The sequence below is a fragment of the Coccinella septempunctata genome, chromosome X (genome assembly GCF_907165205.1).
Source record: "Coccinella septempunctata chromosome X, icCocSept1.1, whole genome shotgun sequence".
In the NCBI taxonomy this organism is placed as follows: Eukaryota; Metazoa; Arthropoda; class Insecta; order Coleoptera; family Coccinellidae; genus Coccinella; species Coccinella septempunctata.
The window spans coordinates 2,662,991-2,690,247 of record NC_058198.1 but is presented as its reverse complement, the minus strand read 5'-3'; the positions used below and the strand labels follow the sequence as shown (position 1 = coordinate 2,690,247).

Below are 27,257 nucleotides of genomic sequence, written 5' to 3'. Positions count from 1 at the left end.
TCTTCGGATGCCGACGGTATTTGTTTCGAATGTGTTCCCCGAGAAAATTCTCATTTTGGAATTGTTCCCTTATTGAATTTCAGTCTGATTCCGATCGAATGAAATGAAAGCACTTCAGGTTTGTGAATCACAAAGCTCTTTGTAAATTAATTTCCATTCTTGCCCCATTCACGTTTCGGAAATTAAGGTCGAATTTGTCATTTCTTTCATGTTTATGAATAACGTAATTCTGAACCCTTCAGTTTTCATCAAGGTCTGAGTATTATTTGAAAAATCTCATTTCGGCAACATCCAGAAAAGAATTCTAATTGCGGTCGTATTTATTTGATGAGAAACCACTGTTCACTTGTCAAATGGTATACATATCAGTTGATTCATAGCTCCTTCAGCATCAAATTGATCAATTGATTATATTGTCCTAAAATCTAATCAGTTATGCACCTTTGTATCAACATTACTAACTTTGCCATCCATGTGAATAACTTGTAATTTGTATTGCAGATAATAGGGCAGGTCCATCTAATTTAGGGAATGTAATTAGTCAGATACTTTTGTGTAAACAGATAACCCCAGATTTTCACCAAGAGGAACTATGCAGCATCGTCAAGGACTCGCAAGAAATTTCGAAATTACTGAAAGAGATGCAGGAGTACATGCCTAAGCAAGAAAACAATCTAGGTGAGCCTATCTTTAATCCTAGTCGACATTCGTTCGATCATAATTTCATACTTATATTCGATATATACGAAAATAAAATTGATAGACAACCAATTTCGAGCAAGGGACACAGGCAAACTTTATCAGGGAACCTCACATTGGAGGTGAACTTTATGCATGAACTCTATCCAAAGAATGGATTCTCAGCAGGAATATTGATGAGTAATTCCATTAGCAGTTTTTATAGAATGCTCAGTTCATAAATGAAAAATATTTCGATTGTGGGAAGGTCAAACTGTGTAGGAATTATAATTTCCATTCATTATTTGGAAATTGGAAAAAAATTAGAGACACTTGGCAGAATATGGTACATGATCATGGATTGAAGAACAGCCTTAAGCATTTCATCCTGTGCAATTTCAACAACTACAAGAGGTCGTCAATGATGGCCAACACTCCATTTTGTACCAATGTTTCATGAAAGGTTGAATAAGTCGATCGATATTGAAAATTACTTGTTCTTCCTCCAATGAAAGAGTTGCTGTGCAGGCCGCCATCAAGGGTGACTAATACAACAGAGCAGGGTGCTAATGCATATGTACAATGTGTCACTAATAAAACACGCCACTTTTTATGACTAGCCGCACCATTGATTTTTCGAAAACTGTACGATATCGTCAATTTTTGTTGGAGGGAAGATGTGGATTGATGGTGATTTCATCCCCCTAGCTCATCTTCAGAAATTATTGACCAAAATTTGGTTGTGTGTTCTTCAGTACAGGCAACGTTAACATCGGCGTAGAGGAGCGGTTTGTGGTCCAAAAACGGCGGAAATATCGGGGGTTGTTGTAGGATTGTGTACTTTTCGATCAATTAGTGCATGACACCTTATACGTACATTATTTTATTGGAGGGTAGGGCGATATTGTTGTATGCGTAAGGGGATGTTGATGTACTTCAAAGAAACTTCAACCGCTCGGGGAATCTATGCAAGCAGAACCCGGGAGCAGGTTCCCTATCTGTTAGCTAATTTGTGGATTACTTCAACTGATTCAACATTTGGATAGCACGTCACACTATCTGCCAGGAAAATATCACCAGCAACGGGGAAAACATCACATGATCCCAATTAAGACTTGGGCTGTTCGTAATACCGATTCTCGGAAACTGACATCAGACGAAAATTCCTGATATTCGGAAAGTAATTATCATAGTTTCTGGTGGATAGAGTTCCGCATGATGGAAATGAAATATCATCCCATGCGGTAATGCGTAATGTTTATATGGGGTTGATGCAAAAGGTCTTCTCAGAAGGAGACATATGGGATAGTGGTTTGACATTTCCACAATGTTTATCCTGTCTTTGATCTGTGGAAATTTCCTCAATAAGACAGTGATGATCTTGATTGTTTAAACACTGATATTGAAGGAAAATGATCTCCTCCATCTAACTTTTCGGGGAAGAAATGGTTAGGTCTTTCGCTGCTGAGGATAATTTGGTCATTGATGGATTTTTCTTATTTTATTTTTCCCAAAACTGTGGAGGGTCTTGGGTGGATTGGAGGTGTGGTGCCGATAGATGCCCGAATAATGAACCGTAAAATTCGCAGTGATTTGTAAGGATCCCAAGGAGGATCTCGGGCGTACTACGAGGATTTTATTTGTTTCTACGTCGAATTGTAAATAATGGTTCGGCGTATTGCAGGCTTGCTATCAGCCGAAACGGGCTTCGATCTTCTTCTTGTCTCGTTTATCTTGTTATATGGCGTTGCACACATATATCTGGTACATGGACGAAATTCATGTGCAGCCCGTATCGAATAAATATCCCCGACGACATTGGGGCGTGATAATGAAGTAAATTTGTTTTCATCTCCAGGTGGGTTGGACGGAATTTCATTATAGGCCATTCCATCAATTGGCAGTTATTGCGAAAATCGTTCGAAATCCATCAACTTTCACTTTTCGATCGTCAAATATATAGAGATGACTGTTTGAGGGGGCAATTTGATGGCTTCGGTCGTATATCCACAGCCAAGATATCGAATCATTCAATCCCCGGATGTTTTTCACTAAAACCAGTTTAACAAGCTTCATCCTCGTCCACCTGAATGGCTACTCTGATAGCTAAACACATTTGCATCGTTTTTTGGCCCATTATTTCCGATAATGCATCCTTGGAAAGTCAGATGGTGCATTATTTCGGAGCGAACAGATGGGAATGGACCATAATTAATCTAAAGTTCAAGAATTCGCGATTTCGTCGTTGGTACCAGACTTCGGATACGTATTTTGCCATCGGAAAGTTCATGCTTGCCTTGGAACTGAAGAAGATGCATTGTCATGACCTTAATAGTCAAGTTCTGGAAACTTCAGGCAGTGTTTGTGCAAGTGAATAACTCGGAAAGTTTTCTATACCCCTAAATTGTCATCCCTTCGATACACTCCACTCTTCATGAAAAGAAAACATTCTAATCGATGCATCGGGTCAATCGATTTCCCTTCAAGTCATTTAGACAACTAATCTTCTTCTAGCCACTTTAATATTCCTTGTGGAGGGTGATTATCGAAGGACACAACAGGAGAATAATATATGGTGAATTATTGAACACCACGAGGCAAGATTCACTGCAACCTCAACTTTTTGATGGATTATCTCTTGCATAATTCGCATTCATTTTTTGATTGATGATCTAACAGAACGTTGAATCATATTCCACACTGATTACATATCAATGTATGTTTAAAAACTCTATAAAGCAATTTTTGGGGCAGCTTCTGGCTGCTAGTTTCTCATCGGAAACTACCGGAAGTAACTCAATGAAATTCGGTACAAAATTCAATAACAACCGACAGTGATCCATCCCCCCAACCCTACCCAACGTGTGGATTCAGTTGGGAAATGCATCAACGATTGAAAATGAGTAGGCGTTGCAACAGCAATAGTTCCATCGCAATTTAAGCCAAAACTCATGCCGTAAAATTGAGTGGGATCTTCTAAAACCTGTAGTCGATAATAGCGAACGTCGAAGCCATTTGAAAAGAGCTTTAGTCCATCCTACATGTCGAAGGGAACGCACCTTGCTCGTTATAATAACCCACACTCTTTCCACAGTTCAATTCACGAATTATAATTCGGAATGGATCGTGACTGATCTTCTGGGAGGCTGGCATTTTAATATTTTCGAACTTCTGGATTTAAAAATATAGCTTTTGTCACAGAACTATTTCGATACCATCAGTTTCTGGGTGTGGAGGCTTTTCGTATAGAAAGCGATATTGTCTCTCTGGAGGCTTCGTCGATATTGAATATGTCGTAACATCTGTTCGATGGTAACTGTGGATATGCTGATATATTAACATCGTGGAGGATATTTCAATATCACACTCACGCCTCACATTTCATGAATGGAAAATCGAACTGAAAGTTATATACCAAGTGACATTTAAAAGAGAACCCCTAGTGGCTGCATGTAACAAGATCAAAAATGGATCTCAACATTTCGGTCGTGACAAACATTGAGTATATTTGCGACAGCCATTCTAGGACAAAATTCATTTCATTTCCACAATTCCCATCGAAATATAATTGAAGTATGTCAATTTGTCTGGACGACAAAGTGGCTACCTGCACGAGTCTATTGTGTCCTGATTGATCCCTCGGGCGATTCCGAGGAGATATGCTGATGAAATTCCTTACCCATTATGAGTTACTGTCACGTGACGGACGAAGAACCCCGAGTAACATATACTGGCACAATTAAAACCTATAATCCCTCTCTTTCCAGGTACCTAGAAGTTGACTTAGAAGAAGTATCGACAGAACGGGTACAATCGATCAATTTTCGAATTCACTAATAAGATTTTGATTTCAGAGAGATCAACGGCACTAGGGGAAGAACTAACACATTCGTGGACCAATAAACGCAGGAGAAACTCCTTGTACAAGAACATGGGCATGTTATGCTGCATACGTCGACCTAATTACTTATAAGGACCTTGAATAAGTGAAACAGACATGAACCCTCTGTTCATTCGAAATGAGTCCTAGGAGTCCCATATGAAATGAAAACCGTTGTTAACACACCATTTATGTACAACCTCCGTCACCCACAGCATCCCTTTTAGATTAAGATGATTCATGTTATCGTTTTCATTGTATGTTACTGCAACAATTCTTCTCCCATCATGGCAAAAGATCGTTTTCAACTTATCCAAATGCAGGATCGAAAATAAATCCTGATTTCCTCTTCCCCCGGAAGGGTTTCTTCAGATATATAAAGGAATTTTAGTTTCAACATGATTTTGCTTATGGAATCTGTTAAATATTCTGTGAAGTCTCTTGATTGTAGATCTATGACAGTTATTCAATAATTTCAAAAGAAACTTTTGAAATCGATATGTTTTATAAAGAATGGCACTAATATCTCATGCGCAGGTCCTCTTTTTACGAAATCAGCCTAATGGCCATGAAGGCGCATGCCTAATAACAGTTTAAATTTATTTTTCAGTTCTGTTTGGTTTTCGGGAATGTCGTCATAATCATCAAATGTTTCATATCAGTCTGCATGGACCCTTTCAATGATCAATGTTTTTCATATACCTATTCGTATGATGAAGTTGATATTTACCTTTCATTATCATCGGAAATAATTTGACCCCATTGTAAATATGTAATACGTTCTTTGAAGATCCGGCTATTTAAGGAGAATATGTGATAAAGAAATGATGGGCAATATCAAGCACAAAGAGTCAGAGTTGAAAAGTTGAGTACCAGTTATATTACAATATGAAGTTTATATGAGCTCTTTGGTGCTACCGGAATATCAGGAATATCTCAGAGATGGGCTAGGACAACCGACTCATTTAAGAGCATAAACATGAATTTATTTTATTCGTCAGAACTAAATGAATCGAATATTTCTTCTGGATTCCACCTATCGCTTAATTAGTATGATTTAATTCTCATTCTAACCTTTCCAATCTCCAAATAGTTCCCCTTTTTCCAAATATATAATTCGAAATATTCAATAGGCAGGATTGAAGGAGTACAAAACTAGCAGTTGTGTTAATTCTCTGTAGATAATAAGATGAATAATGAACATAATACTATTGAACCACAGTATTTTTGAATCCATTGAATATTTAGCGTAAGAATAAATTTTTTGGAGTAGGATGGTATTACGTTCGTTTCCAAGAAGGTAAGATACCTATAAAATGGCGCACTTTGAATCAATGAAATGCATTAAATCGTTTAGAATTTCTTATGTACATTCGAATTGATCTTAGATTTTCGGATTAGAATTGAGTAGAATTATTTTTAATTTCTCGTGAAATTTGTATCGATTGAAACTCGTTATGAAGAAATATATTTTGGACCATGAGATGTTCGTCAAGATGCTGACGTAGGATGGAAAGCGGATTCTGCATATGAATCATTTCGGGAAAATTGGTCGACTCTAATATTGTATACATCTTCCAGAGGGAGCTGGGAATATACTTTTTTATCAGAATTTCTCCACAGTTTTGACGAACACCTCTGGTCCCTGACCATATTATCCGTCCTTGTGTGCAGATATGTTCAATCAAAATCAATGATTTTTGTTTGTTTCAAAAACAGATAGATTATTTCATTAATTCTGGTGATAAGGGAACAAAATGTTGACAACTGAAAGCCACCAAATTATTTAGTGGACTTACTATAATGTTCATATATGAAATTTGCTCAAATCCATGAACATTTATATATTTAATATATACATAGACAGATATACTTATAACAGAGTCAGAGTAATTACTTAATGTCAATATATTATCAATATGAGATACTGTCGATATTGAATGTTGAATAGTTTAGAATATTTGAGATGAAGAATTCAACGTGTCTATTATATTTCTAGACCCAGTGATCAAGGAAAATCCTTATAGCCTATAGTTAGAGTTTTCGTTTAGTTTTTGTAAAAATATTCGAATCAAGAGGTGAAGTTAATGAGTATTGGATAATTCTCCCTTGGCTGCATTTGAGGATGAAATATAGTCAATAAGAACTTCGAAAAAAAAAACTATCATTACGATTTTTTCATCTTCTATCTCGAAAATTGTAATCATGCTGTACAGAATCATCAACACTATATACAATTTTCTCAACGTAACTATTTGATACTCACGTCCATCAAACTCCCAAGTTATTGTGAACAAAAAAATGAAAAACAATAAAGTTGCAGAAGAATGTGTGTACTTATTCTCCCGAGTAAAACAGAATCCCTTAATTTTTTATGAGTTATATATATTTTCATTGCCATTATACGTTTTTTTACAGTCAAGACAAGAGATAGAAAATGAATACATGCTGGAATTAACGATCAAGTGGCGAATGCGCTAGGGGGCGGTAGAGGGTATGAATTTGTGCATTCACCAAACATTTTGTACCCCCAAACTGGAGGTATGATGAGTTAAGGGGGAAATTTTCATAAAAGAAATGAAGGTTTTATGTCTTTCGATAGATAATGATGTTCATATTGTTTGGACATTAGTCGTGAGGCAATTTTGTTTCAAAAAACTTGCTTCTGACAAATAGTCCTACAACTTGTAACGTAGAAGCATTTTCTACAAACATTTCTTATCATTTTCCTTGTGTTTCAGATGTTGGGAAGAAAAAGCCATTATAATATTCAAAAAAACAAAAATAATGCAAAAAATGGCAAAACTGGTTTTTTTAAAATTTTATTCCTATTTCCAAATTCGTAGGTGGAAAACCTACTAGTTGCATGTCTTGATGTGATTGTGATATAACATATATGGAGAATAAAAAACTTCAACTTAAGTATAATGTTTTTTATTGATGTTTCGGTGATTCATTCAAATTACTCCTCCATGATTATAAAAAATAATATACGCCTGATGGTTAGATTTAGCACTAACCGAAACCATGAAAGTGGAAATCTTCAGTTTTCCGGGCATTTTCCAAATTTGAATAATATTTTGATACTAGATGGGGCTGGCTGTCTCTCCAAAGGAAAGTCGATCGCTCTCCGCGGCAGTCAAGGCATCAATTTCAGTTTCTCGTTGAAAATCATTTCATACAGGTTGCGAATTAGCGAATTTACCATGTCTTGGAGGAAGAAGTTTGAAGAAATTGCCAGTAATATAATTAATACCTCAATTGGGGTTTCGTTGATCTCAAATTATTTTCGTATTTGTGTTGTAGGATGCCATTTCTGCTTTCCTTTTTGCAGAAATGAACTTTTTGCAGCACATTTCCAATTCTTCATTGAGTTATTTTTCAACGTCTGATATGAAATGTACTGAAGGAATTTCGATTCATTTTTATCAATTCTTGCTTGATGAAATCAACTACTTTTCGATATACAATATTAATTCTATCATTATCGACTATTTTTCTTCAAGAAAGATTGATTCCATTCAAGTTCGCTCGTGACTATTTTTATGTTTGTGATGATTTATAATAATACTGGTCAGTTTCCCTAGAGAAAATTCTCTTTCCTTGATTGGGACGAAAAATGCAGATCGCTCATATTCACGAAATCATTTTTCACCGCCTGTACTCGTAGCATGACCTATCCTGCTTTGTGAAAATACGAAATGAAACATCTGTTACTTCAAATGTATCACAGTTTTGATAAATTCCTTATTCAGTGACATATGTTTCGCGTTTCTAGCCCATTATCGAACTGACCATATGAGATAAAATTTATCAACACTGATTGAAAGTTAACTGCTCGTTCACTATAGGTTCATTCTAATCTTCAGGATCTCCAGCAAATCCAGTTTTCCTTCACTCCCACCATGGCTGTCTACTCAGAATCTGTGAAATGATTATTGGACAGGAAAATAAAAACAAGAGTTGAGGAACACAAGAAGTCAATTCCATCAAACGAGAATACGACTGGTTTTTTCGAACAATGTGTGTCCAATAATCATTTCGTAGACTTTGAGAAGGCGGAGCATTCAAGATACAATACAAACCATCTTTTACAAGCAGTATTGAAAAATTTCATTTCACCTCAAATTGTTAGTTGGATAATGGGCTAGAAACCATGAATGAGGAATTTATTAAAACTGCGAAACGTCATGCGAATGAATTATTTTTTCATTATTGAGGTCTCATCAAATGATCAGCGAAACATTAATTTAAAAAATTGATAATGTGGTAGATAATATTTACCAATTATAAGATAAAGGGTAGAAATATCCAATAAGGACAACATGCACAGGATAGTTTCTGTTAGAATTCTGAAAATAGTGGGGATCGGAAATGCTGAGCGTTATTGAATACATGCTAGGGAGTAATTTAGCTCCCGCTGTCCAGTAATATCCGAAAAGGAAGGATGCATCCTTGGCTGTTGATGAATGCTACAAAGTCAGCATACGCGTGTCTAATATCAATTAGTGGGACTATGATAGGTGCTAATTTCGGGGCATTTGTAAACGCCTCACCAAATCTACATACATTCGACGCACAAATATTCAACCGTTATTTCTGGTCGTAATTTACATTGCTGCGTGGACTAGATGGATCCTACGGAAGCACTAAGAGTAATCTACATAACGATGGAAAACACTAAAGAACAGAACATGCAATTTCCAGCTACGTTTGCTGCGAAGGAATAGCCGACAGCGGATTCGTGGATGAAACCTCTTTTCTTTCCACCTTTCATTCGGGAACCCTAAACCTGAACGCACAATGATGAATACCGTCATTCTGCCCGGATCGTTTTAATGAAAATTGATGCGTTTTCGGAGGAAATGTCTGTTTGTATCCCACACTGAATTCTTTCGCTTGGATGTGAATTCAACGCATACCTTTTTCAATATAATTATACTCTTTAGCCATATCAAATCTCGTATATGTAGATAGGCTCGCTTCAGACAGGTTCGTTGATTTGGTAGAGTTTTCGGCAAAACAATCCCCTTTTTTTTTCGAATTTGCTCGACATGAAAATTCTGTGAACGCTTGTTTTCTCGTATTTTCTTCATCGTTCACCATGTTTTTCTGTTCAGGGTGAATTTCATCCATTTCGGCACAACCGTTCGGTCTTGGGGAAGTTTTAACTGAACCCAATTTTTTGGGAATTTTTCGAAGGTCAGCTTTCGAGTAGTTTTTCTTCCAGGATAATTATCGCAGATCTAAATGTGATACATATTCTGATAGAGCAATTCTTTTAGTAATAAATCTGAGAAGTTCACCCATGTCGGCGCAACCGTTCTGTCTTGAGGAAGTTTTAACTGAACCCAACTTTTTGGGAATTTTTCGAAGGTCAGCTTTCGAGTAGTTTTTCTTCCAGGAAAATTATCGTAGATCTAAATGTGATACATAGTCTGGTAGAGCAACTCTTCTAGTAATAAATCTGAGAAGTTCACCCATCTCGGCGCAATAGTTCGGTCTTGAGGAAGTTTTAATTGAACCCAACTTTTCGGGAATTTTTCGAAGGTCAGCTTTCGAGTAGTTTTTCTTCCAGGATAATTATCGCAGATCTAAATGTGATACATATTCTGATAGAGCAATTCTTCTGGTAATAAATCTGAGAAGTTCACCCATGTCGGCGCAACCGTTCTGTCTTGAGGAAGTTTTAACTGAACCCAACTTTTTGGGAATTTTTCGAAGGTCAGCTTTCGAGTAGTTTTTCTTCCAAGAAAATTATCGTAGATCTTAATGTGATACATATTCTGATAGAGCAATTCTTCTGGTAATAAATCTGAGAAGTTCACCCATCTCGACGCAACCGTTCTGTCTTGAGGAAGTTTTAACTGAACCCAACTTTTTGGGAATTTTTCAAAGGTCAGCTTTAGAGTAGTTTTTCTTCCAGGATAATTATCCTAGATCTAAATATGATACATATTCTGATAGAGCAATTCTTCAAGTAATAAATCTGAGAAGTTCAAAATTGACGACATCGAGATTTCGTCATTCAAGAAATGTCGTCGCTCTGAATGCATTTATCGCAGAAACGATTCATATAGGCATAATTGAATATCATGGAGGAAAAAATATCCACGCCAGCCAGAATTAACAAACGGATGGAATAGCTCTAGGTAACATCATTTATCACTGGATACATTCGGATCATCGTGAATAGGGCCAGGTTATCATTTTTCTCTTTTATGGAGAGAATGTCATTCGTTCTTCTTGAGCTGTTCTTTTCTCCAATTGTATACGTGAAATATTCGGTTCGTTTTCCACTACTTTCTGGGGAAGATTCACAAATGTCATGGATATTCGGCAACTATGATCGATGCTAGTTCGAACATAATATGGTCGCTATGTATATGTCACGATAGGCTTGAAACAAGGAAGAACATCTTTGTGTGTTTGATTGGAATTACAGTTTCTTAATTATGTTGTTTTGAGTGGAAAAATTGTGGAACTTTTCCACAAGATTATTGAACTTTTTTATTCTTGTTTTTCAATCTACATGAGATAACTTTCACACCCTGTATATTTGTGTTTATTCGACTAGTTCTGGGATATTTTTCGGAAAATTCTCGTATTTAGTTGAACGGAAATGTCGGATGATGTGCGGACAAACGTAGATCTGGTGATGTACCGATGGATTTCAATTTTTAAGAAACGTAAATGTTTATTTAGAATTAGTCCGCAGAGAAGCGGTGTTGACCGTTGAATATTTATCATTGACGCAGAGGGAAAAGGGGGTGAATTCATTGAACAACCTCATTAGAATATACGTTACGGACTGGACAAATGTCAACATTTCCTCAAAATATCGTCCCTGTTTGGAAATCTATACTGAAGCAACTGTTTGTGTTGTCTTTGGGTCGTGTAACTCCGTGATCGGCCGCTAGAGGGTCGTTTTCCCGGAGTTTGAAGCCAGTCTGAATCAACCCGCGAACCTTTAACGCAGGCCGCGAACACTCCACACGAAGAGACCATGCCGGAAAATCTGTAGCTAGACGCGCTGACCATTTTCACGCGGCTTACTCGGGAAACTCTGCTGAAGATGTTCATGCATCGCGGTTACTGACTGACGACGGTGGTTTTCAGTGGATTTTGATTGATTATTGACATAAGTGATGTGGTTTACGAAGTTGTCTTGAAGTTATTGCTATCGCAGTTTCCACAACACAAGGTACAGGTTATCAAGATTGAAGATTTTTAAACTTTTTTTTTTCGTATTTCGTGAATGGAAATTATAATCCATCGAACATCGTTCTAATTTGGCTACATGTTTTTCTATTAGTCGAAAAAATTTTGATAAACTAGAAGAATCGTTGGATTCAACAGGTTGAAAAATTGAGAGTTATTTTTCATAACATTTCGTAAGATTTTCCTCGGTATTATTTCACACAGAACATATCGAAAACGACGATCATTTCAAGTCTGATGCAGAGTTTGTTGTTTGTCTCGTTCGGTAGTTTTTTTATTATCGAGGGATAGGGTGAGTTCGCATCCAGAAATTTCAATATATTCCATGGATTTTCCAGGAATTCTCGAAATTGAAATACACATCGTCTCTCGAATCCTTTGAGTCTGCAGAGAAATGAGCGCACTTTTCCTTACGACATGATATTATTTTGCGGAGTTTCAGTCTTACATTCTCGCTCGGATGCACAGAAATCTTATATACGTATGAGAGCCTTTTTGTTATGGCTCTGACCAGTAACATACCAGTGCTTTGAACATAAAATGGGAGGTATGCGATAGAGTGCCATAGGTTTGAGTGAAAGAATAACTTAGGTACACGGAAAATAGTCTTTGACAGTAACTTTCTATGTTTAGATGGGTATGGGATAAAAGAATTTCAAAAATTAACAATTGGAATATTCAACTCAATGAAATCATTCAGTTAGTTTGAATGGAATGTCAAGAGGTATTTGTTTGAATATTTTGACCAACAAAAAACAGATATCTCCTAATATTCCGTTTCTAAAATAACCAAGTAACCAGAATTGGATATTTACTACGCATGTGTGGCTTAAAAAGGTACCCTTCAAAACAATATGATTGCCATTTGAAAAAAACACACTGTATAACATTTTCTTATATCAAAAAGAGCGCAATTTAAAATATAAATCGACCTGCTGAGCATATTTACGAAAAAAAAACTGTCTTTGATTTACTGAATTTATTTCAAGTTAGGGACCCACCCTCGCTCTCACATTCTTACTACTAGTTATTGGTTGAGTATTTACGCGATGCGAGTAAGAGGCAATAAAGCCATCAAGTATATTCTGCCGAAAAGTTATTACTAAAACTTTCTGAACTCGGAATGTTCCTCTCATTATCGGGAATAACTTGACTAATTTATTCAGTACTCCTAATTATTACTGAGGGCGTTTAACATAATGAGTAAACGAATACGGGAGTTTCTGCTCCAATAATCCATCCGATGTTGAAACCATGAATTTCCATGGAAATTTTGTTGCCAAATTCGTGAAAATCATTGAAATCTACAGGAAGGGAATATTTCGAAGCCCTCTGCTATATTACAATATTTTATAAAGACCCTGTACCTACATTAATTGAAATAAATGAGCTCGATGTATAATGACAACCTGAGTAAAAAGACTTCTCCCTATTTCAACCACTTGCGTTGAAAAAACTTGACTAATACGTGGTTTTTCCTAACCAAAAACCGTACATTTCCACCCTGTAGAATAGAGTGTCCACGGGCATCATGAATTTTTCGTGTTGGATCGATGGAAATCACATGGAATGCGTTTTATGATATGAATATGGCTCATCACGATGAAATATTGGGATCAGAGATTTTCACTGTATAATAAACAATGAAATATGTATTTGTACATAATATAATGAGAACCAATTTCATTTTAATTCGATAGCCGATGTAATACAAATGCGTGCTTTATGATTTCGGAAATATTTCATTTCGGTTTATCGGTTATATGCGTACGCTAATTTCAACATTATTTTATACGTGAACACTAGCTAGGTTCGCATTTTTTTCCATTCCATTTGATTCGAATGGATCAACAGATGGACAGGATTCCCCAATTGAACCAAAATAGTATCCCTTCCTGGAATTTCACCAGTTTTTATTTAGAGATGCTGATTCAAAAATAAAAAGTTTGCCTATAATTGAATTCCATATAAAACTTTTCACATTGCAAATACGATCATTTCAGTTTTTGTTTACATCATACTTCCCGGTCTGCCTCAGTATGTCATTCGTCTGATATTCATCCATAGAATGCAAACAGTTTGTGTCGTTGTTGAATTCACAATCGAAAAATATCGATGGGTGGTCATAGATGTGTAATTTTTGAACTGACAGTCTGTCTCGAGAATTATTATTGACAATTCGAAATATAGCTAGAGTTTTTCGCTGATTTTTCTTCTGATTCGAACGATATTATATTTAGAGTCGTTTAATTATCCTAACACTAGTCTACTGCAGTTTTTTTGGAGAAAATTTAAGATCACAAGTTTGTGAATTAGTTCTCGAAAATCCATCTAATTTGCCAGTCATTCCGATCAGGTGAGTTCAATTTCTTGATCTGTTTCAATCATTTTGAAATTGGAATAAACACTTCGTCTGGTGGTGCGAATTCATTCGAATTTATACGAAGTTTGATTGATTAACATTATTTTTACCATATAAAAATGAAAAGTGGCTCGTTTGAAATTCTCTTTCATTTATGACGTAATGGTGAAAAAGCTTCTTTCATATTCAACCTGTACCAATCTAATGAATATTTAATGCAACTTGAAGAGAAGATGATGAAACTTCTGAATGTCCTTCATAGGAAATTGTAAAGTGCAGTGAAATGATTATTTAGAGATTCTGATTCAAAAATAGTTTGCCTATAATGGAATTTCATATAAAACTTTTCATGCCCGAAATATTTTCAGTAAAACCCGATTTTATCATATTGGAAATACTATCAAACATCGAAAACTTTTACCGAGGGTTTGCCTACTCGAAATGGATAACGAATAAAAAATTTTTTCTAAAGAAGGGTGAGAGGTTGCATCGAAACAACTCAGTCAGTACCTAGAATTGTGTCAGTATTTGAGCTTATCTACTAAATAATTTAACTGTTTCTCTATCAAGCAGGAGCCAATTTCGTTGTTCACGTGTCGGCGCCCAAAAAAAAAAAATTGCGGAAAACCGGGTGAACTTATCTGAATAGTTCAGAATGTAACCAATTCGTGGACTGCTTATCCGAAGACATTGATCGATCTTGTGTGTGGTTTATTCAAGGCGCTTCATTTCGGAATGAACGAATTTTCCATTTCCCCAAGTGTTTGTACCGAATCCGGCATGCAATAATTTATTAAAACGGCGACAAGTCTCAGGTGTTTTTCGGCGTTGCTGTTTATCAAATCTGTTTTTCATTCTCAGGTGTTGTGATTCGCATAAATACATGCATGTTGTGCCTCTCGCTTCCCGGCGCGTCCGACAGAACCAGGATCGTTGATTGGAATCGAAAAACTTCACTCGATAATTTCCATCAATTATTCAATGTTCGGCATTGCGGCCTTTTTAATTCGTCACGAAAGAAACCTCTGTCAGTTGGGGAAAATTTGCAGCACGAATGGATACTGAGTGCGCGTTTTCCTACCCCTGTCGTACAACCGCTTCCTTGGCTCAGTGGGCGAGACTCCGGACAACAAAAAATTAATAACTGAACTGTGAAGTGAAACATTCAAAGCAAACATCCCTCGCACCCTCGGACAAGGATGATCTTGAGAAAATGGCAAAAACGTACAGCGTTGGCTTCACGAATTTATTCAATTTACCATCAATTGATTGAGAGTACTGTGCTGTGCTGTGCTGTACTGTAATGTACTGTGCTGTGCTGTGCTGTGCTGTGCTGTGCTGTGCTGTGCTGTACTGTACTGTACTGTACTGTACTGTACTGTACTGTACTGTACTCATCACATTTTTCATGAGATGAAGTATTAATTTTCTCCAGGTTACTGCCTGTGAACCCAATCGTGAATTTAAACCGATTTTTATCGATCGCCAGATACTGCTCATTTTCCAGAAGCAATAGGGATGGGAAAACAATGATTCCGCCGGATAATAAGAAAAAAATTCATCATGCTTCATTCTCACGGATAGTGCAGAAAACATCCGAAGTGAAGAGAGCGTAACACGATCGAAAGTTCAAATTGAAATTTTTGCTTTCAGCGTAGGCAGTTCTCACCCCTTTTTCAATTACGTCGTACAAACTCCCGAACTTCATCGCAAACTTCAATGAAATTAGGTGGCCAATTATATCGCATAATCAATACCGCTATTTGAATTTGGAGATTCAGGGTGAATTCAGTCAGCTGAAGAAATCGGCTTATTGCCGGACCAAATGGTAATCACTTAATTGACGGAGATTGTTAGACAGAGGCAAACACTATCCGCCATGTTGGATTTCCGTATGTATTTTGACGCCATAACGGCAGATTTAAGTCTCTGTTTACAACCGTCCATGTTGACAGAGGTTTGCTCTCATGGCAATAAAAGCCTAAGTTGGTGTGTATCCGAACATTACTTTGATTAAAAGAAGAAAATAATGAAATACTGCTGGTTATGTCCACTCTCTGAGAAGTCAATTATTTTTTTGGTGCTCCCAGTTTTCCTTGACTTTTATTCCCTAGATATATCTCATATCTTTTCGTGCTGGAAGTGCCTAGATCTCCTCAGACCACTTCGTGTTGAAACGAGCAAGATTTCACTCAAGTAACCTATGGCATTTTGATCGTTGAACGTGTAAGCAACTAACATTTTCCTGCTGAATACGAATCTGAAAAACACTACCTTCAAGCCCAGAATATCAACCTTTAAAATTCCAGATTAGGGCGATAAGAATTATTGAATAAAAATAAAATTGACGAAGAATTCTGATGGGTTCTTATCATCAATTTTCAGCAAAATTGTTCATGAATCACAGATTGATCATTGGGTAAATAGCCGGCTTTCAAGAACTCATAACTGAGGGCGATGGGCGATAATTTTCGATTTCTTGACGGTATCACATGAAAAAAATCATTATTGTCATTATTTGTCCAATAAATGGATTCGTTTATCCTGAGGTCATTCTCACAAACGTTATTTTCCCAACGGTCCCCCTCTGGAGTGCAGTAAACCTATTGATTATCGATAAATAGGTGTATAAGTGGTCCTCACCACGAATCATAATGTGAAAAACTCGTGTTAACTTTGCAGGGGGACGGATATCACAGATTACATCGGTTCTTTTCGATTGATCCTCAGTTTGTCGTCAATGAATATGTTCTTTCCCATCGCAAAAACGACGGTAAAAAATTTCCACTGCATCTTTCATAAGAAACTTGAGTGTCATTTTCGTGATTTTGTCGACCCTTACGATGTATCCTCCTCCATTTTCGAATTTTTTAAAAAGATACGAACTCCATACATTTCCACCCTCTAAATCGAAATGAAATATGAATTATGAGCGCTAGAAAACTGTAGGATGGGAAAAATGGTTATACTTGAGAAAGTTTTATTGTTTCCCATGAAATTTCAATTTTTGGGAATATATGAGAGACCTAGAGTAGTTTTGAAGAAAGCGCCTGGACTTTCTTGGAACTAATCGTTCAAAAAACCACCAAGCATCTTTGACTTCTCAAGAAATCATTAATCGGAAACTTCATCAGAATTTATGATCTCAATTCAGATTGTCGGTGGTAATTTAGCACATGTCTGAATGCTTACACGGGCACGTCATGCCAGCGAACAGCTTTCTTATCTTTGTGACATGCTCTCATCTTATCCTGGAGCAACGTCTTACTCTGACTTTCCTCCTACCCCTCCTAACGAGCATAACGTGTAAAATGATTATTCGGATGACATTGAGGATTCCATTGAATAATCTGCATTGTTTTTCGAAGAATCATGAAAAGAAGAAATCTATACTTATAGACGCACAAGGCAGAAACTTCCACCTTTAGAGAATTCATTCAACTCAAGCAATTAAGTGATTGCAGTTCTCCTAGATCAGTATGAAAAAAAAACAATATAAAGAATCGAATTCCGAGGTTCCCTTGTCTCCTCCTATCCAGAATCCAGAGTTCGAGATCTAATTCTAAGGTCGAGAACAATTTTCTTTCTGGTTTTCCGACGTGCAAGCCCGCTAAGGTTTTCACTTCACGATTTTTTCCACGAGGATCGAGGAGTCAATAATGCAGGGTAATTGTGTTCAGTTGATCATTGAGAGCGCACGCATGCGACTCCCACAATTTCCGGACTGGCTTTTCCAGAGGGATGGATCCTGAATTTTTATGGCCAGTAGGGAAACATGTTGGATTTGTGCAAACATAAACTCGACCCGCGCTGCGTCAGCTAAGAGGTTCCGAAAATATTTTGGCTTCAGGTTCATTATTTTCTGCGACGAAACTATAAACTCCTAGGATCATTTCAATTCGCATCAAATTTCCCGTTCTGCCTCAGTATGTCATTCGTCTGATTTTCATCCATAGAGCCCAAAGAATTTGTGTCGTTGTGGAATTCACTATCGAAAATATCGATGCTTGGTCATAGATGTGTAATTTTCGGACTGACAGTCTGTCTCTAGAATAATTATTGACAATTCGAAATATAGCTAGAGTTTTTCGCTAATTGTTCCTCTTTTTCGATCGATATTATATTCAGAGTCGTTTAATTGTCTTAAAACTAGTCTACTGCAGTTCTTTTGGATAAAATTGAAGATCACAAGTTTGTGAATTAGTTCTCGAAAATCCATCTAATTTGCCAGTCATTCTGATCAGGTGAGTTCACTCGATTTCATTTTCTTGATCTGTTTCAATCATTTCGAAATTGGAATTAAATCTGGTGGTGCGATTTCATTTCGAATCAACGTTATTCTTTCCATGTAAAAATGATAAGTGGCTCCGAAAATTTATTTCATGTCTCGTGAAAACGAAACAGTTCGTAAGAAATTCCCTTTTGTTTGTGACGTGATGGTGAAAGAGCTTATTTCATATTCAACCTCTACCAATCTATATAAATATTTAATGCAACTTGAAAAGAAAATGATGAAACTTCTGAATGTCCTTCATGGGAAATTGTAAACTGCAGTGAAATGAGAATTTTACCTACAGCATTTATTCCCATGGAACTCGTTGTTCTCAAGTGTTATGCCTTGTTATGATACTTCTTGAATTTGCTCCATTTTGAAATAATTCAAGACAATCTGACTGCTGCTTGTTGTCAGAAGGAAATAGTGAACCCGAGTGCTATGATAGCTAAACGTGATTCTTTCTGGTTGTAACAAAGGGTATAAATTAATTCGTTCTGATACAGGAGGGTACACGGTGATACGAAACATTTCTCGGATAATAAGGATGCTTTTCCTTTATTAAAAAGACAGAAGTGTCTCGTACTTGAATACCATACGAACATAAACATTCGCAACGTTTTGTTGATTCAATTTAACGAGTATACCTAGTAGAGCTTAAATTGTTCAGTCTTCGACTGGGACGCAGACTCTTCCATTAGATTCATAAGGGAGGAAATAGGAATGTTTATCGCGATGAAATCTGAAAATTCGAGGATCCCAACGTCTCGGCCTGGGGCGTAGGGGCGGGGGGCGTTGCTCCTGCTTCAGCGTTGGCAAATTGAAGGAACGTGAAATTTTATTTTCTGTCCCGGAAACGTGTGCACACCAGGGATGATTGCTTAATCTGGCGGAATTGTTATTTCCCTTTATATCTGCCTGTATCGATGAGCAGTCAGCCATAAACGGACAAATAATCACGGTATTCGTATTTTAATGGTATTTTAATCTTCACTCTGGACTGGAACTTAGTCTGCGTTTACACAACATAAAACTGCAAATCACCCTTTTTTTTCCCCCCGGGCGCATACAGGTTGAAAAGCGGCTGTGACTCAACGGCATTTAAATAAACCCACAATACAATGGGCATCAATTCGTTTATGATGACATTTAGGGTACGCTTTGTTTCAATGGCATTTGTCTCGAATGGTCGAAATGCATTCGAAAGTTTACCGCTGTCCATTTCAAAAAGGTCCCGGCTATTTCCGAAAGAGCGGATTTTCGGCTGATTGAACTCGGAAAGTTAATCGTTTTTCTAGGCCTATATTCAGCGATCTATTGTGATTCGAGAACTTTCATTAATACCTATCTTGTGTTCGATTTCATTCAACCCTTCGCTCGGGGAAAAAGTAGATATGGAAATCAGGAATATTAGAAAAAAATCACATGAATTCATTCCATCTTCTTAGGTTTGGTCTATGAAATGTCTTAAAGATGTGTGTGGGTCTGCTGTTTGGGAATTTGAAGCTAACTGTGACTTCCAATGACACCGAATATAATTCATTAAGAATGGTTGTTGAACTGTCAGATCGGCGTGTTCTTATTTTAATCTGACGTATAAAGAGTTGAAAATTATGATAACCATAGATATACTTAGTCATAAATTATTCATATTTTCTGATATCGATGAAACGTATGAATCGATTATTGAATTTGTGTATTTTTGTTTCAGACGAGGGTATCAAGTCCATATACGGTCCAACTCCATCTTCATCAGAGCTAAGTTGGTGAGTTTTTGATCTTGACACTTACTTTCTCTCCCTGTTGGGGTGGATATTGTTCAAATTTGAAATTTTACTCTCTACTTTCTCACTTATATTAGAATCAGCGAAAAAAGCTATTTTTACCTAGAGTTTGAGTATTGAATCGAAAAAAATTGTTAATAGACTGGCCAATGTCTCAGATTTGATATCACTCTTTTTGTTAGGATCTACCAGAGAAATTTGACTTCGATCGACCGGCATGGCCGCTGTTTTTTTTCGCACATTCCTTCGGGTTCATATTAAAACAGAATCCGCCAATATCTGGCGGATTTGTGTTAGTATTCGAAAATCCCCGTACCCGGACATATTTTTCCGGTACGGTTCCATCCGGACGACCGGAGTCGAGTAGAAAAAGGCGATTATATGTCTTTCCTCGTAGGCGCCGTATCGAATCCGACCACCCTCTATAATGCGGTTCTTACGTTACATCGAGAACGGGGGGTGATTATCCATTAGCGCCCTGCAGATAACTGATATTTAGTCGAATGACTTTTTGCTCCGGAATGTACGATTCAGATGGGGAAGAGTAATGACCTTTTATTGTTTTGCAGGAATATGCGGTGGAAGATTCTGGTGCTGTGGTTATTTGTCAACGGGATAAACGGTGAGTAGAATTCACTAATTAAATGTTCATTCACGGTTAACACTGAAACAGGGAGTATAACTTATACAGGGCACACACCTGTGTTTATTTCCTCGTAGAAGTGTATGCATATAATATTTCTGGTTCTTCTTCAACATAAAACCCCTTCGTTTTGTAGTTTATTCTGCGATTTCTAATGGAAATGATTTTGCACAGCAAACCTGTATTATTATATGGGGTGAGTCTTTGAGTAGTACAAATATTTCAACTGTAGATTCTCGAGGCCAAAAGAAACACTTTTTTCCTATACCATTTTATCTGATTCGGACCTGATGAAAAGATATAGCCCTTTTAAGTTTTCATAATGAGCTGTGCCACCCCTGGCAAAACAAAATTACCTTCAGAATAACTAGCTAAATCTGTGATACAACATATCTGTGGATCTTTTAAACAGAGTTGTATTAAGTCAAAGTACCCAATTTTTCGAATTTTACAGATACTTTTCAATTATTGAACATCAAATTACTCGAAAATTATATGGGAAAACATGAAGAATACTTTTATTTTACAAAACGTTCAAAAATTCATTAGATAGCAACCAACTTAGTTTCAAGCGTTGGATTCTCTGAATTTTTGGTTTTTTTATTATATGTAATGCTGGTCATTCATAATGAGAAAACTGGAAGACGTGGGTGATATCTTGTGTTCGAAGAAGATTCATCAAATAAATGAAAAGCCATATTCCGAATTTCATTTCATTCGATAAAACCGTTTGTGAGAACTAAAAATATCATTTTTTTCTGGTTTTTCAAAAGCCTGTGCCTTTCAAAGCGAGCTGATTCGAAGAAAATGGTGAAGGAAAAAAGTGTTTCTTTTGAGCTCAAGAATCTACTGTGAAAATATTTGTACTAGTGTTTGACTATAAATCATAAATGAGCACCGTGCAAAAATCAGAGAATACATAAAATTTTTATTCAGTTTTTCCACAAAAATAGGGTGAAGCAACAGTAAATAACAGAATTCATATCTTCGGTATTCACTTTTGTTTAGAGGAACGCTCGATCATTGGGGAGTATGTTGAGTTGAGTTTTTCCAAAGGACAACCCTAACTTTTTGTGGCAAAAATTGATAGCCTTCTATTGCTGAGGATAATTCTTTTATAATTGATGGGATTTTTCATCGAAACTCTTCTTATTGTAGGGGTAAAATGGTTGAACTGATCGAATTACCTTATTTACGAATCTTGAGGTCGTTGTCTTGAGTGATTCATGCTTTTGACGTGTTATCAAAAACATGTAGGGTAGTAATTACTACCCTACAAATGGAGCATGTTTTCAATAACACTTCAAAAACGTCAATCACTCTTGAAGTGTCGTCATCGACATCACAAAATATATAAAAAAACTCAACTACCCTCCACCCCTGATAGAAGGCATTTGAGATACTCAGTTATTCATGGAAAGCTGCGTAACTAAGAATGCTCGAAAATTTCTCTAGAAAATAGTGAATATCAAAGATATGAATTTTGAGCGTTGATGATCGTGTTGAAATATCAGTGTTGTACGTAGGTTTTTCAAATTGAAGAGGAGAAGTGCGGCGTAACATCCAATATTCCATGAGTGCCCGTTTCAGGCGTTTGCCTGCAAACGACCTGTAATTTTTGAAGGTGAAAATAATGTTCGGTAATCTCGCGAACTCCGAAGTGGAAGGCCTGAACTTGCATGACTTTCTATCGTTCAAACCTGTCGCTATGAAAAATGACACACCATATCTCCCGAACACCCTGTAATATATTCATGTATTCGCGCCGTTTTCATCGCGTCCAACTATTATCCACCCAGTTAGCATGGTAACGAAATGAATTTGCGGCAATGAAAAATGCTTGCAAAGATTTATCATTTTTCAGAATCTGATAAAATATGCATTTGCTACGCTTCGAGAGGCATTCGGGCCCGGCATCGGGCTGTTTTTCATTGTGAGTGCGAGCTTTTCTAGTCGGCTACTTCTTCGATAGACTCGGGCAAGTGTTGCCACGACGCATGTAGGTTTTTTTTCGTATTTCTTGCCGATGATTGATAGGAACCTCGCGCTTGATTCGCCCATATTGGTAGGAACACCTTAGTTCGCCTTCAGATTTGGAATAATTGATAGATTTCTTCCAAATGAGTTCGTCATCTCATAGTTCGAATTTCCAGCGAGTTCACTCACATAATTATTCCCTTGCTCCACGAAAACCGATTAATTCGAGTCGTTAAAACAATTATTTCGATGAAAATTGATTCTCGGCGATGTCGTTAATCAATCTAAAAATGATTATTGAACTGAAAAGCTGTTGCATTTGCCGTGAAAGCGTTGATATGAAGCGTTGGGAATAATTAAATGTAATGACTCGACAGAACTTTTACCGATTTGGCAAATTGGTCCCGACTTTATTATGTTCGGGACCCAACAAAAGAATATTAACAATCGTTTGTTATGGTGTATTGTCGATTGAATTATTATCAGATCAATCAATCTGTTAACATGCTTGCTGAACACTCGATTAGGATCGGAATCACATGTTATTATTTTCCGGCGGTCAACATGGCTTCCTTGTCGAATTGTCCGAAAAGTGACATTTTCGTGCTGCTCGAAAAGCTCCATTTCATCGTTGAAAATTGAAACTGTGCGGGAGTCTTACTTTCGATTTTGACAGTAAATGAAAAAAATTTTCATTCCTAAAGCATGAGTGGAAGGATAGATAGGCTAATCATACATTGCAAGTCTCTAACTTGGAACAAATACCTTCATTTTCATAATACTAATGGACCCCTTCCAGCCATATTTACAACTAAAAAACTGTCTTTGATTTACTGAATTTACTCCTAGTTGAAGATTCGCACTGTATAACGTCGAAATCCGGAAAAACCTCTTTTCTTTACGAGAAACCCACATAGTTGGTGACACGAAATTTCCCGTAGTTGGTATTCATGCAGTGCAGTATTCGAAGTTTGTTCCATGTTCGAGAAGCCATAACTCTTGAACAGAAAATCGTATTATGAAGTTGGTCTTGAATATTAGCGCAAAATGACGTGATAGAAGCTGATCAGGGCAATACACATTACGTATGAAGCGAATTAAATCAATTTGGATTAACGTGGCCCAGGATGTTCGACTATGCATTCTGGTCCTTCGCTTCTTAACGAAAAATAATAACAATCACGCAATCAACGGATTCTGTCTACTGAAAATCATATCTATCTACGGTTTAACATGATTTTTCACGAGAACATGTGTGGATAATCAAATCGCAGTATTATTTTCAATTTCCAGGATTTGCCTGTCCGCCAGGAATTAAAGGCCAATGTCATTCCTGATTATTCTGTATATGCAAAGTTTTTACGATGCCGAGGGACGTGAGCGATATTCGACGAATTCACGCAGCGAGATTTTTCCAATCGGGTTCTACAAATATTTTCAAAACGGCTACGTTTCCCAAGAGGACACGAAATGAATTCGAAATAAGCCAATACCAATCAGGGTACAATGCGATAATATCATTTGTTCCCGCGGGATATTACGGCAGGCTCATATGCAAATAGCGATATTCCAGAAATCAGGCGTTTGTTTCTAGTCCTACAAATAACTAGGAGTGTCGCTAGTAGTTAGAATAATCCAATCGATAGTCTGGCACAATTTCGCAAATATAACTGAACCTGGAATAAGATTGTGTGCCCCGCTATATGCTGATGAGTTATTAGGGAAGAGATGCTAGTGGAATTCTCTTCATTTTACCTAACGCTGTTGAATCCCCTTTGTAATCTTGCATTAAGGTAATGTGAGAAAATGTATTTTGATTATAAACACGGTATCTTTGAGGTGCACGGGTAATAATCCTTATAAATTCATAAGGACTTTTCCTCATACTAAGCGATTATCCTTTAGTCCTATTTCTGTTCTTAGACGTTGCTTTGGAGGTGCTTTACGCCGAATAGCTCAGTATTTAACAGAAGCATTTCTTCATTTAATAACTCATCTAGCAAATGATGATACCTTTTTTGATTTTGGTCCATCATTCAACTACAATCCCCTTCGAAAATATTGACAGTATTAAGTCGCTTCTTCTTCCTTCGTTTCGAGAGAAAAACAGACTTCTTATTTGTCCTCGAGCTGAATGGCAAAACTCAAAGAACTGTTCCGTTTTCTTGAAACTACGGGGTGGCCAAGTAGTGGAAGAAAGACGGCTCGGCATCGTTCTAAAAATTACGCGTAATCGCGTTAGCGGACAAGATGTTCGGGAATAATTAAATTTCACCTGCGGAATAATCTTTGCGGCGGAATGTTGAAGAAAAAAAGTCTAGCCAAGTCGGGCCGAACGGAGAGTCACTCGAAAAAATTAAATTAATGCGGTTTCAATTCGTTTTCTCCTATCCAGCGTCTCGCTAACAAATCAGAATTTTCATATTTAACGACTGCTTCTATTGGGGGTAAGGGGATTTCGACGTCGGCGACATCTTGTTTTATATTTCTGCTGCAGTTGAGACGGGAAACATTGAGCGGAAGGAGAAAATAAGAAGAACCTCTCCAGCGACATAAATTGCAGTCGAATTTGTGAAGTGCCCCAAGGGGATTAGATTTATTTTATGCTCTTTTAATCGTTGAACGCATGAGTTTGCAGGAGTGGCTATCTCTTGAATGATGCCCGGTTCAGATTCCGGGAAACATCCTAAAATATCGTCCACTCAGGGTCGGCTAATTACGGTTTTCAAAAAACGCCGTTTAAGTACTTCGAAAAAGGACTGATGACGTTTTATCGGTTCAACAGGTCGCCTAAAGAAAGAATCAATGATTTATAGGGATATCTAGGGATATTATTTCACGAAATTATCGTAGGAATAACTGTACACTATTATAGGGTGTTGTAGGCTGCCTGAAAAGTGCAATCAATCGACAAAAAACGTTCGGGGGTGTAATTTATATAGACGATTAGATGGAATCAACAAGGCGTCATCCCGGTCCCATTCGAGGGACAACTTTTTAGTCGACATTCCACTAATGATCGTATTCTGCCCCCCCCCCTCTTGATCACGGTAGGCAATTAAGAACGACGCCTCATATCGAAATCGTAATGAAAATTCATCTCCATTCGGGAAATGTCACATTGAACGTAAATTGGGAGTAGTAAGTAGCTATCAAGTGGGGTAATTGGAAATCGAAATTAATTAGCATACATTGGGTCCTGTTTACTATTCCAGCTGCAATCCGAAATACCATATCTAGCCGTGGCCGTCATTCGATTCGCCAATTTCCATCTACAGACTGTGCGCGGTTCCTGTAACCTCCATATTGATACCGAACAGCTGCGAATTGTGAAGGGTTTAATAACAGGTTGTCTACTTTGACGCCATCATTGAGTATCGACGGAAATGATGACTCGCCATTCACATAACACACTGGACACTGATTTTGATCGAAAAAGTGATCGTAAAAACTTGTCCAAAGGACAAAGACAGGCCAAGTGCCTCCTACTCGACGAACTGGACACTGTCCTGATAGGAAAGGTTTTCGAGGATACCTGTTGCTTTTGTCAAAAGTCATTGAGAGCACTGACGCTTGATTTGAGATCGAAAAGAGCTACAGCACCTTGGCTCGTCGTTCTTGATAGCAGAAGAAGGGATCTTTGTAGCACCCAGGAAGAAAGTGGAGTTTATTGAGACTTTTCTGCCTGACTGGTAGAGTACGTTGCAGAATAGATCCATCTTCAGGTCTATAGTAATATATATCAAAGGTTTTGTGGAGGATCTTGCACCTCCCATCTCAGATGCCTGCATATATGCACCATTCAATGTGGGTGGCTTCAGATTTTTTTCTCGTGATCACTGAAACAGCTAACTGAAAACTTGATGACTCTCTGTCAGTGTTTTGGTACAGTGACCAGAGAGGTGGACCGATCTCACGATCAAGCAAGATGCTACAACCAATGAGCAAATCGATAGAAGGAATGGGGCAGAATAGCACAGCCTTCAATGAACTGGTTCAACAGAGTAATGTTCACCTTGATGTGGACTCCATATCTAGTTTGTATGAATCCTTGAATTCATTACTTGGATGCTGCCAGGTTGGCTGTACTCGGAGGGAGAAACAGTCGAACAGGGCAGTAGGGATACTCATAATCCCCTTGATTGACCCTTGATCAGCAATAATTCCCAGTTGATTCGAGATTGGTGAAGGGCTGAAAGCTTCGATCGCCCCGCGATAACCAGCGATGGGATAATTTCTCTAACAATGCCGTTTATCGGATTTTGTTCCGAGACGCATTCCTTTCCACGTCACACACGTTTCCCTCAGCCAGAACCGCAAGAGCAGCAGCCTACAAAAGGCGGCGGCGGGACATAAAGCAGCCGCAGATGGAATTCTAAAATTGACGGCAAACTCGAATGACGTTCACGTACCTCAGAAGTATAATATTGAATCGGGGA

General features: G+C 37.5%; 2 protein-coding genes across 9 annotated transcripts in view; both read left to right on the top strand.

The window, feature by feature from the left end:
• Positions 1 to 6,650, top strand: part of LOC123322147 — a 36,894-nt gene extending 30,244 nt beyond the window's left edge. The window contains exons 4-5 of one of the 2 annotated variants that reach the window (XM_044910000.1): positions 502 to 678; positions 4,533 to 6,650. In XM_044910000.1, the coding sequence (XP_044765935.1) occupies positions 502 to 678; positions 4,533 to 4,651 (296 nt within the window). In that variant the 3' untranslated portion in view covers positions 4,652 to 6,650. Of the gene's footprint in view, positions 1 to 501; positions 679 to 4,445; positions 4,486 to 4,532 lie in introns of those variants that run through there. The other variant, XM_044910001.1, reaches the window with a different exon arrangement.
• LOC123322145 (myosin light chain kinase, smooth muscle) overlaps positions 1 to 27,257 on the top strand; it is a 235,247-nt gene that overhangs the window by 93,096 nt on the left and 114,894 nt on the right. For 3 of the 7 annotated variants that reach the window (XM_044909995.1, XR_006539056.1, XR_006539057.1), the window contains exons 1-3: positions 11,523 to 11,762; positions 20,126 to 20,180; positions 20,768 to 20,820. In XM_044909995.1, the coding sequence (XP_044765930.1) occupies positions 20,772 to 20,820 (49 nt within the window). In that variant the 5' untranslated portion in view covers positions 11,523 to 11,762; positions 20,126 to 20,180; positions 20,768 to 20,771. Of the gene's footprint in view, positions 1 to 11,522; positions 11,763 to 13,861; positions 14,136 to 20,125; positions 20,181 to 20,767; positions 20,821 to 27,257 lie in introns of those variants that run through there. The other 4 variants (XM_044909998.1, XM_044909999.1, XM_044909996.1 and 1 more) reach the window with 2 other exon arrangements.